General features: G+C 50.8%; 1 protein-coding gene and 1 pseudogene across 2 annotated transcripts in view; one reads left to right on the forward strand and one right to left on the reverse strand.

Moving 5' to 3' along the window:
* The window catches only part of Pcsk6 (proprotein convertase subtilisin/kexin type 6), a 183,874-nt gene that overhangs the window by 166,921 nt on the left and 1,776 nt on the right, over positions 1-15,177 (forward strand). For both annotated transcript variants that reach the window (XM_021633268.2, XM_021633269.2), the window contains 3 exons: positions 4,955-5,058; positions 10,066-10,195; positions 14,198-14,310. In XM_021633268.2, the coding sequence (XP_021488943.1) occupies positions 4,955-5,058; positions 10,066-10,195; positions 14,198-14,310 (347 nt within the window). The remainder of the gene's footprint in view (positions 1-4,954; positions 5,059-10,065; positions 10,196-14,197; positions 14,311-15,177) is intronic.
* On the reverse strand, positions 2,652-2,768 carry LOC132647570 (small nucleolar RNA SNORA17; annotated as a pseudogene).

Here is a 15,177-nt window from a genome sequence, read left to right on the forward strand (position 1 = left end):
AAAAAACATTTGCTAGGTTAAGGAATTTCCAAACAATTTTTGAACTCTTTTGTTAAGTCATTTAATGCAACTAAATGACATTTAGTGACATGATATGCATATTACCAATATCTGAAAATATTGAAAATCTGAAAATTTAGAAAATATGTATTAAAAGTAAGCTATAGACATGTAGAAGAAATAACACCATGGTCTCCTTGGAAAGAAAGGGAAGGGAAGGGAAGGGAAGGAGTCAGCAGGACACAGGAACCTCTGGGGTTTCTGTCCAAATGACAGTGAAGCCACGTGAAGCCTCACTGTATTTCCAGCAGATGCCCTCATGGTCCAGCCAGAGAGCAGCAGGTGCACCAGGAGGCACCACAAGGCTACCTCCCGCTCACGGGGCTCAGCCTCTCCTCCCGCTGCCCCAGAGTCTAGAATTCATGGAGCCAGTTAGTGAAGAATGACAGATGAACTCATAGAGAGCCTTGAACAGTGGACAAGACTTGGAGTGCATCTTCTCCCACTGAAAGTGTCCCCACTGGCATTTCCCCATTCAACCTTTAGAGCAACGATGAAGTCATTGTTGTTACTCACAGTTTTCATGCAGGGGAGATCAATGACTTTCCCAGAAGGGTCCACGTGACTGCCTTGGCGACATTGCATCTATCCTGTCCTATCTTTCAGATCAGGAAGGGAAAGCAAAATCTTCCAAAGCGGCACATCATACTTGCTGCTCCTTAAACCTGTTGGCTAGACAGGCCAGGACTAGATGCAAAAGATCCAGGATCTACTGGCCCAGGAAGATATTTCCCCGAAGGGAACTAAGCTGAGGAAAAAGAGGCATTTTAATAGAGGCCATGGCTGGGGGCTGGGAGAGGCCAGCTTGAATATCCTGGACCCCTCTAGCACAGGTGTGTCATGCTATGGACCCTCAAACCCTGGGATACTAGCTGAAGTTGTAAAGGATGGAAGACTCCGTCGATCCAACTTCCTGGAACCTATTTCCCAGAAGAAAAGTGCCAAGGGGTCAAAGATAACTTTTTTTTTAACTTTATTGGTTGTAAATTTCACATCATGTACCCCAGTCACATCCATCTCCTCCCATCCTTCATCCTTGCATCCTCTCCCCCAACAGAGAAAAAATCTCCTCCATAGAAGCTTCAGTGTGTCACCATGTACCCACAGCATACCCTGTTGTCCACACTTCTTTGCTTGCGAATCTTCATTACAATAATTCGTTGGTCTGGTACAAGGCCTCTGGCTTCTGCTACTCTATCACTCCTGGAACCTCACAGGGACTCCTCTCAGATATTCTCTTATTGCCCTGTGTCATGGAGATTTTGTAGTTTTGGATCTCTAGGACTGGCTGCTTCCTGCACTCCAGCAGCTCGTTGATACGGTATGTGGGGATAAGACAACTCAAAGGTCTGGATCTGGGCCTGAGAGGCCTCCTAGCTGGCCAGCCTGCTGGCTTCTCACTCTCATACCTCAGGGCTGGCTCACCAGCCACCCCTGAAACCAGGGCCAGCTCTACCCTGCTGCCCAGGCAAGGTGCAGGGCCCACTCTTTTGAGTGTTGCAGCTGGTAAGGGACATGGCTAGTTCTTCCCCATCCTGACCCCTGGAGGCCAGCTGTCCTGCCTGCCGTGGATGGCCAGAGATAAGGGAGGGGAAGAGGGCCTCTCTCCTTAATCTGTACCATTGCCTAGCAGACAAGAGGCAGGACTGGCTCTCCCATACGCACAGCCTTGGAGCCAGCTCAACCACAACCCCCACATCCAGGGCCACTATGATGCCCAGGTGAGGTGCAGGGCCTGCTCTCCCAAGTGCTGCAACAGGTGAGGAGGAAGGCCAACTCTCATGCTCTGGTGACCTCCCAGCCAGCCTTCCTGCCTGCCATAGAAGGCAAGGAACAAGAGGGGCGGGGGGGAGGTAATCTCTTCTTCCCCCTTGTCAAGGCAGAGAAGACAAGTGGTGGAGCCATCTCTCCCATGCTCATGGCCATAGGGCTGGATCACCCCCACCACCACCAGGGTCAGCTCTACTGTGCTGCCCAGGCAAGGTGCAGGGACCACTCTTTCTGGTGCTGCAGCTGGTGAAGGGCAGGGCCACTCTCCTGCTCTCATGATCCCATGATGCCCAGGTAAGGGGTGGGGCCAGATCTGCACAGTCCTCAGACATCAAGATGTTCCTGGGCAGCAGACCAAACCAGGGACATCTGCCTTGCATTTGGTGGTAACAGACCCCAGCTAATTCGTGGCCCAGACCCAGACGTGGCCCCTGTGGCAGCACAGGCCAGGACCGAACCATGGTCCCAGGTGGCGTCACTTGGCTACTCACATCAGGCTGTTCCTCACTACCCTCGAGTCTCCAGCTCTGCCTCTCTTCATTGTGCCCATATCCTTCTGTTTGTCTTTCTCTTCTATTTCTCCACCACTTACTTGCTCCTCTTAGAGGTACCCAGGGTCTCTGAGTGTCTGGGGTTGTCTCAGGAGTGCTCTGCCCTGCCACCCATGAGTTATGGCACTGGGCAGAGGTCATCTCGGGCATGGTCTGCCTCACTCCAGGCCTGTGCTGCACTGGACTGGTGGTTGTCTCAGGTTAGCTCCCTGTCTGAGTTTTCTGGCACAGGACCGGTGGTGATCTCAGGCTCCCTTTTGGGGAGGAGGGGGTGTTAGGCTCTTAATCATTCAGATGTTCATAGGTCAGAACACTGAGTCTCTCTCCTCTGCCACCTACTGACACATGTGACCCAGCAGCCACACCTGCCAGGCTTCTAGGAGCAGGTCAAGGTACCTATCTCTATGTCCTGTGGGAAGAGTAAGAGAGCCTCTCAGGCAGGCAGCAGTCGCTCGGCAGGTGTGATGGCTGCAGTAATAATAAGCTTTCACAGAGGAGCGCACCAAAGCAGGGAAACATTGCCAGCCGTAATCCACAGAAAGCTTCCTTTTATTGTCCAATATCCTCTTCAGCTGTGACTTCAAATCATCGCTGTCACGTCACAGCTGTGAGAGAACAGCCGAGCCGCCTCCTGGCCAGCCATCTCTTTAGGGGGATAAACACTGGAGGGGTTCACAGGGAAGTGTCAGTTGTTACGAACATGATTTAACCGTCCTGTGCGGTGGCCCTGGCATCACAGTGAGGAAGAGTCCCAGGCGAGCATCTGCCATCCGTAGAGAGGAGATTGCGACCCTGTGGGCATCACCACACTGCATGGAGGTGCAAAACATGGGGGTGGGGGGCCTTCTACCCTACAGATGCAGCACAGCACACTTACACTCTGGCCATCCAAACCTGGGTGAGCAGACACCCGCTGCTTACCCCATAAGCCTAACTTAATTCTGACACCTATTCACCCACAGCTGGGTTTATCATATCCCACAAGTTGAGAACTCGGTTCCCAATGCTGGCCCCACTTCTGAAGCTAGTCTCAGACCCCAGGCTGAACCATCCTGGCTTCCGGCTAGCTGTCGGAGTTCCCTCAGCCAGTTCTTGGGTTTGATTGCTTTGCTACTCCACCTCCTCCCAGAGCAGGGAGACGTTTTTCTTGCTTTAGCCATTTGTTGCACAGGTGTTACCAAGGAAGTGAATGAAGTCCTATAGATAGAGCAGAGTAGAGCATAGAGCCTTCTAGTCCTGTGGAGGAATGCAGCAGGTAGATGGATGTGTTCTTTGTAGCCAAAATAGGCCTTGAACTTATGGCAGTCCCCCTGCCTCAGACTCCTGGGTTGTGTATGTTCTTGTTAATCAACCTGGAAACTCTAAGTCATCTCTTTTGGAGTTGGCATGGAGAGTCCATTATGGAGGTCTGAGCTAATGTTAACATTATTGGCCATTGGTGACCAGTCCCACCTTCAGTCTCTTTCGCCTCCTCTGAGGTTGGGGTGGTGGGACTGGAAACCCCTGCTCTCTGATCAATGGTCTGTTCAGCTGACAACCAGTCACCCCACCCTGAAGCTGCTGAAGAGCCCCAGCTACCCATCATCCTAGTATAGTAGCATGCAAAGTGACAGTTATCACTATTGATTCTAGAGAGTTCTGGCACTGGGTGCCAGGATGAGGACCAAATATCCATTTCTAACTGTAAATCACGTCAGAGCCGGACTTTCTGGAACCGGCAGATGCACCCCGGAGACCTTGCTCCATCTGTTTTTCGGCCAACCCATTTCAAATGTGTGCATCACACACAGTGCAACCCCAGAAAGCGAAGAAACTGTAGCAGGTGACATTTATTTACACTGCTGCTGGCCAGACCCCAAACAGTTGTATGTATTTGCTCGGTGAGTCTTTCAGGCTGTAGGAACCAATTACCACAAGGAAATGGGGTCTGCTGGCTTGCCTGGGGTTGCACAGCTGGGAAGTGGCGGAGCCAGGTCCTGCATGGGTGGTAGAGCTCAGTGTGTGTCCATGATGCCTTGCCAGGATGCCTGGCTAAGGGAAGGGCCTGCAGGTACTGACGGGCTGAGAAAGGAAGGAAGAAACACATGTAGCAGGCTACCAGCTGCCAGGAGGGGCTCTTGTCTCAACTTCGTGTAAATCAGGAGAGTTCTAAGTGAGGGAGAAACCAGAGCAGATCCAGGACTGAAAGTCGACCTAATAAATGCAGACCCTTTGGGGACTCAGACCGGTAAGCTGGAACTAGCTCGCCATAGCGGCAACTGCTCCAGTTCTCCAGGGGAGTGGTGGGGGAAGAGGATCTCTGATTTAGGTTTCAGAAAAAGTTTTAGAGAGAAGCCGTGGCAGAGCGGGGGAAAGCTGGAAGCTTTGACCTGGGGCACCAGGCTGGAGGTCCCAGGACTCCAACAGGCTCCAGGATGGCTTTTCCAGCTCTCATTAGCTGGGAACCTTCAGCCACACAATGTGCTGTGCTCTGATAACTTTCATTTCCTCCTGTGAAAAGTGTTTGAGGACAGATTATAATTTAATTAGATTTTTGGAACCGACATGGAAACTGGCCTCTCTCTTTTCACCAGCCTCGCACGGGGCAGCTGCATTCCAGACTGTGAACCGGGCACCTACTTTGACTCTGAGCTCATCAGATGTGGGGAGTGCCACCACACCTGCCGCACCTGCGTGGGTAAGCTGCCAAGACCTTTGTCTCATTGGACATTCGCATGCACGGTCACCAAGGTGAAGAGGCCAGCTCTCTTGACATTTGGGGAGTTCTGTAGCTTCGTGGGTTTCAGGATTTATTACAGAAGAAAATTCAAAGGCAAGGGGCTTAAAGTGTAGCTCGGGGGGGTAGAGTGTTTGTCTCCCATGTAGGACTTATGGGGGAAACAGACTATAAAAACACAGTGGTTCTCCCAGCCTCCCACAGGGCTGAAGAGGAAGAACGAGGAGTTACTGTTTAATGAGTACAGAAGTGCAAGTTGGAGGAAATGAAAAATGTTCCAGAGAGAGAAGGGAGTGATGGCTGCCCACTGATGTGAATTCAGTAATACCACCCTACACTGTAAGATGTCTGAACTGGTAGAGTTTGCTCTGTACCTGACACCAACAATTTTTTAAATTAAAACCCAAAACTGCAAAGACCCACTCTGAGCAAGCGGCTGGCTCTCCTGGCCTTGAAAACATAGCCATGCCATGACTGCTTTTAGACAAGAAATAAAGGGTGTTGAGCAGCTCATGGGCTGGCTTGCCTTGAAACTCCACTTTTGCTTCAGAATTAAGCTAAAATGCCGCACCATAAAGATGGAGAGGCCTTGGAGAGGGGTGGGGACAGATCTGGGCACAGTGCGATAAAACAGAACTTCAGTTCTCTGTAACCATCTCCACTTATTTCCAGCATTTTATTCAAAGAGGGAAAGAGTGCCATAAACAATTTTACATGCATTATAGTTCCCCCACCGAGATTACAGCACAGATGTCTCCGGGCACAGATTTTATGCAGAGCAGAGCAGAGATTTCATTCATTTTATTGGCTTTCATTTTGCAGTCATCCGCGTGCATCCTGAGTTATATGCTCAGCTTTGTTCCAGGTGAAGCGTTCTCCTCTATTTTCTTCCTGCCCCCAGCGCTTTGACGCCTTCTAAGAAACTCACATTAGATGGAGTTTTTGCTGCAGTGACAATATAAGAACTCGGTCTCAGCTAAATCTCATTTGCCACAAAACCATTTATTAGAAACGCCATGAGGCAGGCACCATCGCCCTCCGTATGGTCCCATGGGAGCTTCATGAGGCTATCAGTTGTGCTACCAAAGCAGACATGCCAGAGATAACAGAATCCACAAGCAAGGGCTGGTGCTGACCCTAGGCCACCTGCGGGAGACACACCCTTTTATACCCCATCCTCAGACGACCCTAGAAGCATCCTGGCTTAACCTTAGAGTTCCTTCCATGGACCGCCGCCAGCTTTTCCTAGCTAGTTGTCCTGCTGCCTTTTTATTTCTCGTCTTTAGTCCTGGTTTAACCCAGTTGTTTAAGAAGTGTCCCCAGTGCTGCCTGTTTAAATGTCAGAGTCACTTAAGTCCGTAGCATTCAGGCTTGGGGTCCTTTAACTCTTTTGATTTCAATAATTCAATTCACTTATCTTCCTCGGAGTTCCCAGACTGTCTGGCAGCCAATGATATTCTGTCGCTCGTAAGCTTTCTTATCTCAGTCCTGTATCTCCTCCGTCGCTTGAAGCATTCATTTCAACAGCAGGCAGTTCTTAAAGGTCTTGGAGGAGAAGAATTCTCCATGTCTCCCCATGGAGCTCTTTCTAACCTCTCTAGAATACATGTAACCAGAGGCAGTGACTGAGGAGGTCAGAGCCTGCTCTTTCCCACTCACAGTCATCTGAAGCCCCTTGCTCCGTGTCAGGTGTTACCTCCCCGGAAGCACCTGTGCCCGAGTCATCTTTAGTGCAGCATTGGAGGCCTAGCATGTAGTGATCCAAGCACATTGAACCTTGTGGGAATGAGACTCTTGGTCATCTCCAGTGCCAGTGGCCAGAGCATCCTGGCATTGAGGTTGTGACCCTTGGCTCAGTATTGATGGGTTGACCCCTGGGAGGGTTGACCTTGACCTGTTCCTGGAAAAACACAATAAGAAACAGCAAGTGAAAAACAAAACAAACAAACAAAAAAACACAACAGGTCCAGAGAGGTTCCAAAAGAAAAGAGATATTTTATACCTTAGCACTTCTCACAGAGTGTTTTTCTTGCCTTCTAAGCAAGGTTCTGTATTTCTGGTTGTACCAGGCCTGGCATGATGGGTTGGTATAAGCAGAGCCTGTTGTGCTGTTATCATTCAGACTTTGGGGCTCCTAAAGGGCTTGGAGCCCATAAAGGCTGAATGGAATCCTAGAGAGGTTCTGAGTATAACATTCATAATTAGTAGTTGTGAAAGTAGTTCCATAGAAAATGTGCTCATCAGCTTTTTTTGTTGCGACAGTACACATAGCATAAAATTTACCATCTTAACCATTTTTTAAAAATCCAGCTGACGTATCTGTACTTTCTGACTTTTTGTTTGAGGTTCCATGTTTTAATTCAGTGCATGTACTCAATATGTGGTGACCAAGTCATGAGTACTTCCATCTCCCCAAATATTATCATTGCTATGTGTTGGGAGCCCTTAAGCTCTTCCCCTCTAGATATTTGGATCCATGACTGAATGTTGTATGCTACCCTATTCTTGCTATAAAATTGTTGCCATTATTTTTTTTTTCACTAGCAAAATACTATAGCAAAAAAATGCCTAACAAAAACAACCTAAGAAAAGATCCATGTTGGCTTGTGGTTTGAGGACGTCGTTCGTCCATTGTGATAGGGAAGGAAGGCATGGCAGCATGAAAGGCTGTAGCGGCTGTAGCAGGAATATATGGCGGCTGGCCACGCTGCACGCCGGGCTAGGAAGAGAGAAGAAGGCTGGTGCTCAGCCGGCCGCCCCCTTCCCCCTCTTTATTCAGTCCAGAACCCCGGCCCATGGGGTGGCACCACCCACACTGAGGGCAGTTAAGCTTCTCTGGAAGCATCCTCACAGATAAGCCAGAGGGGTGTCTCCTAGGTGAAGCCCAGTACAGTCAAGTTGACAGTCACAAGCACAGGCACGTTAGAACAGCTTTCCCTCTGGAGCTGTTTGATACCCGTTGTTCATCCTCTCACTGTGCCTACAAGCCCAGCATGGCCATTTGCAGATGTACGGTTCAGTGGCACGAAGCACGCCCACGCTCTCACATGCCGAGACCATCATTCACCCCCAGAGAGAGGGTTTTATCATTTTCCCCAACTGATCCTGCAACTGACTTTGTTTCTAATTTCTTCTTTTCTGGTGCTGGGAATTAAACCTAGAGCTTCAAAACCAAGGCAGTATTGGAGCACACCTTTGATCCCAGCACTCAGGAGGCAGAGGCAGGTGGATCTCTGAGTTCAAGGCCAGAACTTGGTCTGCAGATTGAGTTCCAGGACAGCCAGGGCTACACAGAAAATCCTTGTCTCAAACAAAAACAAACCCCCCCAAAAAAAATTTTAAAAAAGAACAAAAGCCCAGATCCTCATACACATTAGGGAATGCTACTGTACACTGTCAGTTTATAATCAATTTTTTAGAAATGAAGATAAGGGCTCCGTATGTGGCAAAGTTGTCCCTCAATTTACAGCACCTCTGCCTCCACATCCTGAATGTTGGCGTTGTAGGTGTGCACCACCTCATCTACCTCGTAATAACTGATAGGTTTGATAGACGGAGAGTTAGCTAGGAGTATTGTTCAGTGGTAGGGTGCACACGTTACATATGTGAGCACATAGTAGTGAGCATTCAGCCAGGCGCCAGTACCCCTTCCCAGCAGAGAGACCTTGGAAGAAGGCCAGAAGGGCTAACAGAGTTGAGCAGATGAGGCACAGGGGTGGGTAGCATCTGGCACTTTTAGCCTCTGAGGCTCACAACAGAGTGACCACCTTGACCTACAGATGCTCCCCGAAGACAAACACTGGGGGTGTGGAGGTAGGGTGGAGATTGGCCAAAGCATGGGACAAAGCTCCAATCAAAACCGAAATAAACCTGAAAGAATCCCAGTTTGAGGGGTAGCGGGTTGGCCATACAACCACACCATAAGGAAAAAAAAGAGACTCTATATGGATATGCTTGTCCATTTCAGAAGCCCCCAAATAGGCAAGAGCCCTGGCAGTCACTGTCCAGTCAGTCTAGCCTAATTAGTGAGCTCCAGGCCAAACAAGAGTTCTTGTTTCAAAAGAGATAGGTAGTATTCCTGAGGATGATATCCAATATTATCTTCTAAGCTTTACACACAAACAACACACACACACACACACACACACACACACACATGTACATATACCTTCATTCACATGAAGAAAAGTAAGAACCATGTGGAAATAATTTGGGAACTGCCTTAGTTAGGGTTCCTATTGCTGTGAAGAGACACCATGACCACAGCAACTCTTATAAAGAAAAACATTTAATTGGGCCTGGCTTACAGTTTCCAGGTTTAGTCCATTATCATCATGGTGTGAAAATGGTAGCATACAGGCATACACGGTGCTGGAGAGGTAGCTGAGAGTTCCTCATCTGGATCCGCAGGCAGCAGGAAAAGACCTGCCTGGCTTGAGCTTCTGACACCTCAAAGCCTGCCCCTTCAGTGACATGCTTTGTCCACTGAGGCCACACCTCCTACAAGGCCACACCTCCAATAATGCCACTCCCTTTGAGTCTGTAGGGGCCATCTTCATTCAGACCACCACACCTACAGTGCTACAGTGACTCTCAGACACCATCCTTTCAATCTGATAATATATTTGTGTTTCACTCTCCCAGCACATCTCGGTCTGTCTCCTGCAGCTGTTGAGTAGCCACTGCAGTGATTCTATCCTAAAGCTGATGGGAAAGGAAATCTCCACAATCAATGTCATCACAGACGCCCCAGCAATGCTCCCCACTGGGCTAAGCTTAGGCCTCCGAGGTCCCCATCTGTGAAGTGGGGAGGGTCATCTGCCCCCAGGAGTCCCATGGCCAGCCCTCACTGAGCTCCTGAAAAGCATCAGCAGGGTGGATAACCTGAGGACATCTGAAGATCCCCCACAGATGTTCTAGAACAGCAGACATGTTCTTGACATTGGCTTCTTTTCCTGCACCTGTCAGGGCCCAGCCGAGAAGAATGTATTCACTGCGCACAGAGCTTCCACTTCCAAGATTGGAAATGTGTGCCGGCCTGTAGTGAGGGCTTCTACCCAGAGGAGATGCCTGGCTTACCCCACAAAGTGTGTCGAAGGTATGTTCTTCTGGGCTGTGGCCACGGGGAGGAGTGGTCCTTTGGGCACTGCCGAAAGAGCAGCTGGAGGGCCAGGTATGGTGGTACTTTCCCTGGAGTCTAGGGGCTCGACATGCTTCATCATCCGCTGCTGTCGGTACAGAGCGCAGACAGGGAACCATTGACCGAGGAGGGGGTGCCTACAGTCAGCTACTGCCAAAGTCGCAAGCCAGCTGGTAGCCTTCAAGCCTCTCTTAATGCCTAATTATTTGTGAAGCACTCACCATATGCAAACACTGGGTAGCAGTAGACCAGGACAGGAAACAGAATTAACAAGGTGCTGTCACAGGGCCCTCCCAGCCCGGTAGCAGATGGTACATGGCAGTCCTGCTCAAGCCGTGGTGCGCTGCTCAGGCCACACTGTAGGTGGCCAAGGAAACCACATGGATGGGAGCTCACACTTTTTCTAAGTTATATATTTTAGACAAAATAAGACTCCCCTGGTCATGTCCTCATTGCAAAGCTGGTCCTCGCTTAGACAGTACCTGTATGTTTTAACCCTCTTGCTCTCTTTCTGTTCCTCCCATGAGTGCACAGCCTTGGCAAGTGCCACTGGACCTGTGAGTGCTCCCTTGTACGGTGGGACCCGGGCTGTTCAAGGAGCAGACATGTGCCTTATTCTATGCATGACTGGCTGTGAATTGTACCAGGTCAGGACATCATAAACAGGCCAGGAAAAGGAAAGGCAGCCTAGGGTATGAGAGCAACAGGGAGGCATTTGAAGGGGAGCGTGCTGATGCGCTGGAGGGGTGGCCCTTGATGGAAGAAAGGGACTGCTGTCTGCAAAGAGACTCAAAACTTGTGTCAGGACAGGGATGGGAAGCCATGCCCAGCTCCCCCTCCCAGGGACAGAGCCCACAGTGGGGTCCACCTGCCGGGCTATTTTGAGAATTATGGTGGGTTGTCACCAATAATCAGTGAGCTGGTGAGGTCAAGTCCTTGCACTGAAAAAAGAGAGGGGCCAGCAGGGGGCCTCGATGTCTGTACAAGGGTCAGCACCCTGCTGTGTTGACTTGAAACTTGGGACTTGCAGCTCCCCCTGCCATGCTGAGCCCTGTGCGCAGGGCCTTGGGCACAGCTGTCTGCAGTAAACCTCTCATTTCACAAGCCAGCTGGTTTAGTGATAATTGGACCAAGGACAACAGCACAGGGACAGCTTGGAACTTAATGATGATAATCGCTTTCATTTGTCAAGTGCCCCAGACTCCCGGGGATGCTGACTGTGGCATGGAGAGGCCATGGTGTCCCAGCCTTCAGGAGACAGGAGAAAGGCCAGCCACAAATGCTCCTTTGAAAGGAGTCCCTGGGTACTAGTTTCTACCTGAGGAAATGTTAACAGCCTGGAGGGGAGTTCAGCCTCAGCTTGGAGCTGACATATTAGATCCTGGAGAAACACCCCCAGGAGCTTTGCACAGCGCCCAAGTGATGAAGTACCAGAACTTCACATAATTCTACCTTATAGAGCCTCTGGCCCTGAAGAGCCTTATAGGTATGAACCTTTCCCAAAGGGAGGTAGGCGTGAGTCATGCTTCTGCATGCCTCTCGCAACTCAGGCAGCTATAGCTGCCAGCAAACTACAGGCATCCCTCGGGCCCCAGAATGCTACCTGGTACCATGCTTCCCCTGCAGAAGAGCCAGGGAAACCTCAGGGAACACATGACTGTCTGAGGGCTGGATGTGGAAGCCATGCCCAGCTCCCAGTGGCAGAGCCCAACAGTGGAGTCCACCTCCTGAGCTATGCCACAGGTCTGCTTGGTTGCTAATGTGAGTACAAAGAAGACATGAGGAACCTGAAGCTGAAGGCAGTCCGTGACTGTATCTCAGAAGAACTCTGCCAGTCATGCTCAAGCCTCAGTAAGGGGACCTTTGCTCGCAAGCAGGAACCTCTTGGCAGAAAATGATAGCAACCTTGGGGTTCTTGCTCCAGGGGTAGACTTACCACTCGTTCCCCCAGCCCTCAAATCCTCAGTGGGGATTTAAGTCCTCAGGGCATGCTTCCTGCCTATCTTGTGACCACACTGAAGCTTGAAGAGGTCTCCAAGAAGCAGGAGGCCTGTGGCTCTCTCTTTCCTGAAAGGTGTGCCTCCTGCTGTGATGCATGCAGAGAGGGGTCTGCGGTGGGCACAGCTCTCCCTCCAGAATTTGGCATTAGAGAGTTGCCATGGTGTTTCAGAGGTGAAGTAGGTCCGACAGAAGAACCTTAGGTATCTGGCGAGCCTGCGAGACCACTGCCGGTACAGTACTGTGCAGAAGTCAGGAAGCAGGAGACGGGGCATCTGGGGAGTGGGTGGGAGAGACATCACCTTTTTCTCAGCAAAGTGTTATGGTCACTTCTTCCCCTCTCCTCCAAAATTCCAAATGAGCGCTCAGGGTGGCCAACACCACACCTGGGCCTCCAGAGACCTGTGTCAGTACCCTAGCTGAGCCTGCCCGGGCTTCTGGCTGTGGAGCCCAGACTTTCTCAGATGTGACATTTCATTGGCAGTTTGTGCTGCAGAAATATAAAACAGATGCACCCGCCATCCTGCTGAGCTCGGTGAGCAGTGTGTGAAGAGCTGAGCTGGATCTCACTGGGTTTTCGCTGCAGCCTACCCCATACCATAGCTGTTCGGGCTTGAAGCATCGTTCAGCCAGTACCTGGGAGTCCCTGGGGCCCCCAGCCTCCCAGACAACTGACATCCTTTGAAATGGCTGGCCTGGCATTCGTTTCCATGGAAGATTCCAGTAAGATCTCCAGGGGACTTGTGTCACGTGGATCCAGACAGTGTGGCTAGAACCAGACACCAGCGACTTCCCAAAATTGCACCAGAAGTCAGCTTATATACTGATCTGAAACCAGAGCTCTGGATTCTAGCTAGTTCAGCATCTCCCATTGCATTCAGAATAAAAACCCACCTCACCCAGGCTGAGGAGAGGCATTAGGGCTTCTTATAACTCAGATTAAACCCCTCAGGGGCATTTCATCACTGAAGGCCTCACATAGGTGGCGGCAGGCATCTGTCTTAAACATGGCACCCCTAGGGATGGCCAAAGCATGGCTGAGCCTGGCTTCTTCCCCTCCCCCAGGCCTGTTCTACACTTAATTGACAGTAGCAGGGGAAGCAGGAAGCATATAGGAGCCACTGTGGAGTCCTGGCCACCTGGAGCTGGAAATAGCGTCAGAGACAGGTCGGGTACTCACACAGCCCTGGGTGAGGATCATGAAGAGTCGCGATATGTTGTTCCTGTCAAGAGCCATACAGTAACACATAATTCAGGTTTGCGGGGCCTGCCTATTCGTGCTACTCAGCTTTACCACTGCGGCACAGAGCGCCCACAGACCAGATGTAGCGAGCCCATGTTCCCATGAGACTGCTGAGTGCAGACTTCACGTATGGTCCATTTTTGTGACCTGAGGTCATAGCACTCTGCATTAGCGGGAGCCACGATGCCAGGCTGGGACAGGGCTGTCTGCGGAAGCAGGAATAGGTAACCACCCCCTCCCCAGGTTAGGCAGATGTACCCTGTCAAGCATGCTAACCTGGTAGGTAGAAGAAGTTTTTGGGCCAGCTCCAGAAACAGGTTTGTCATAGTCCTAGGCAGTCTGTGTCCTCTACCCCAAACCTACAACCATCACAGCTGGAAGCTCTGGGAGGCACATGTGGGGAGTGGATTAGTGTCTACTAGAGTGTCTAGGTGTGCCACAGAGAGTCTCAGAGAACAATGCCTGCCCTGCCCTGCCCTCCTTCAAATGCTCCTGCCTACTCACTGTAACAGTCTTTGCCTTCCCATGGCAACAGAGAAGTCAGACAAGAATGACGTGCCAACGTTCAATGCACATCAGGGCATCCTGAAGGTCATGATTACTCCCCAGAGTCCAAAGCTGAGGCTTCGGGAGTACATGCTGGGAGGTTCTGGGGTGGGAAGCCTTGTACAGTGGGGCCTCTTTCCCAGACCTCAGGAGGAGCCAATGTCTTCCCACAGATGTGACGAAAACTGCTTGAGCTGCGAGGGCTCCAGTAGGAACTGCAACAGATGTAAGGCCGGTTTCACACAGCTGGGGACCTCCTGCATTACCAACCACACGTGCAGCAATGGTGAGCAGCAACAGGGTGGCCCTGGAAGCTGCCCAGAGCAAGAACTCTTCCCTCTGACTTGATTGACCATCTATTTGGCTCCATGACTTAAAAGCAGTTTTGTTTGTATGCTGTTCCCACTCTCCTGACATAGGCTACAAGCAGCTTGAGTATAACAACTTTCCCAAAGGAAAGGCTAACCCCAGGAGGCCTGAAAGACCTTATCCTCAGAACTAGAAGGACAGAATTGAGCCCCGTTGCTCAGCAATAGGAACCCCAGATGTCTACAGGGAGCTTCTTGACCTGTGCTACTGGAGGGCCCTGGCTTTGCAAATAGATGGTGGGGGCGGGGAGGACAATATGAAGATAGAAACTCAGAAGAAATGCAGACAGTGAGGCAGAGGGAGGGTCAGCAGAGGCCTCTGCTGGAGGCCTTCCGAGGGAGCAGGTTGCTTTGTCTTGGAAGCGGGGGACTCACACTGAGCAAGCATCAGGGAGGAGCTGTGTGGAGCCAGTGTTGGACACCATGTCCTGATATGCAGGAGAGGAGAGCCACCCACCCATGTGTCTACAGGTGGAGAAGTAATCCCTCATCATAAAGCTGGCATGGCTCTGCCCTGGCATAGGGCCCATACAGTACCCTGAAGACTACCAAGTGACCTACTTGCCTTCAAAATCCTGTCTTTTCAAAGCCCCCAGGAAGCATCCTGTGTAGGAGGTCCCCGCTCGGGTTACATACTGAGACTGCCATCAGACAATGCAGAGGCAAGGGTACCAACCTCCATGGCTCTCCCCACCTTGGCACCACCTTGGCCTGCCTGTCTTCTCCCTCCACCTCCCTCAAGGGAGTGTCCCCTAGACTACATTCCTGAAGCCTGCTTTCCTTCC

The sequence above is a fragment of the Meriones unguiculatus genome, chromosome 14 (genome assembly GCF_030254825.1).
Source record: "Meriones unguiculatus strain TT.TT164.6M chromosome 14, Bangor_MerUng_6.1, whole genome shotgun sequence".
NCBI classification, from domain to species: Eukaryota; Metazoa; Chordata; class Mammalia; order Rodentia; family Muridae; genus Meriones; species Meriones unguiculatus.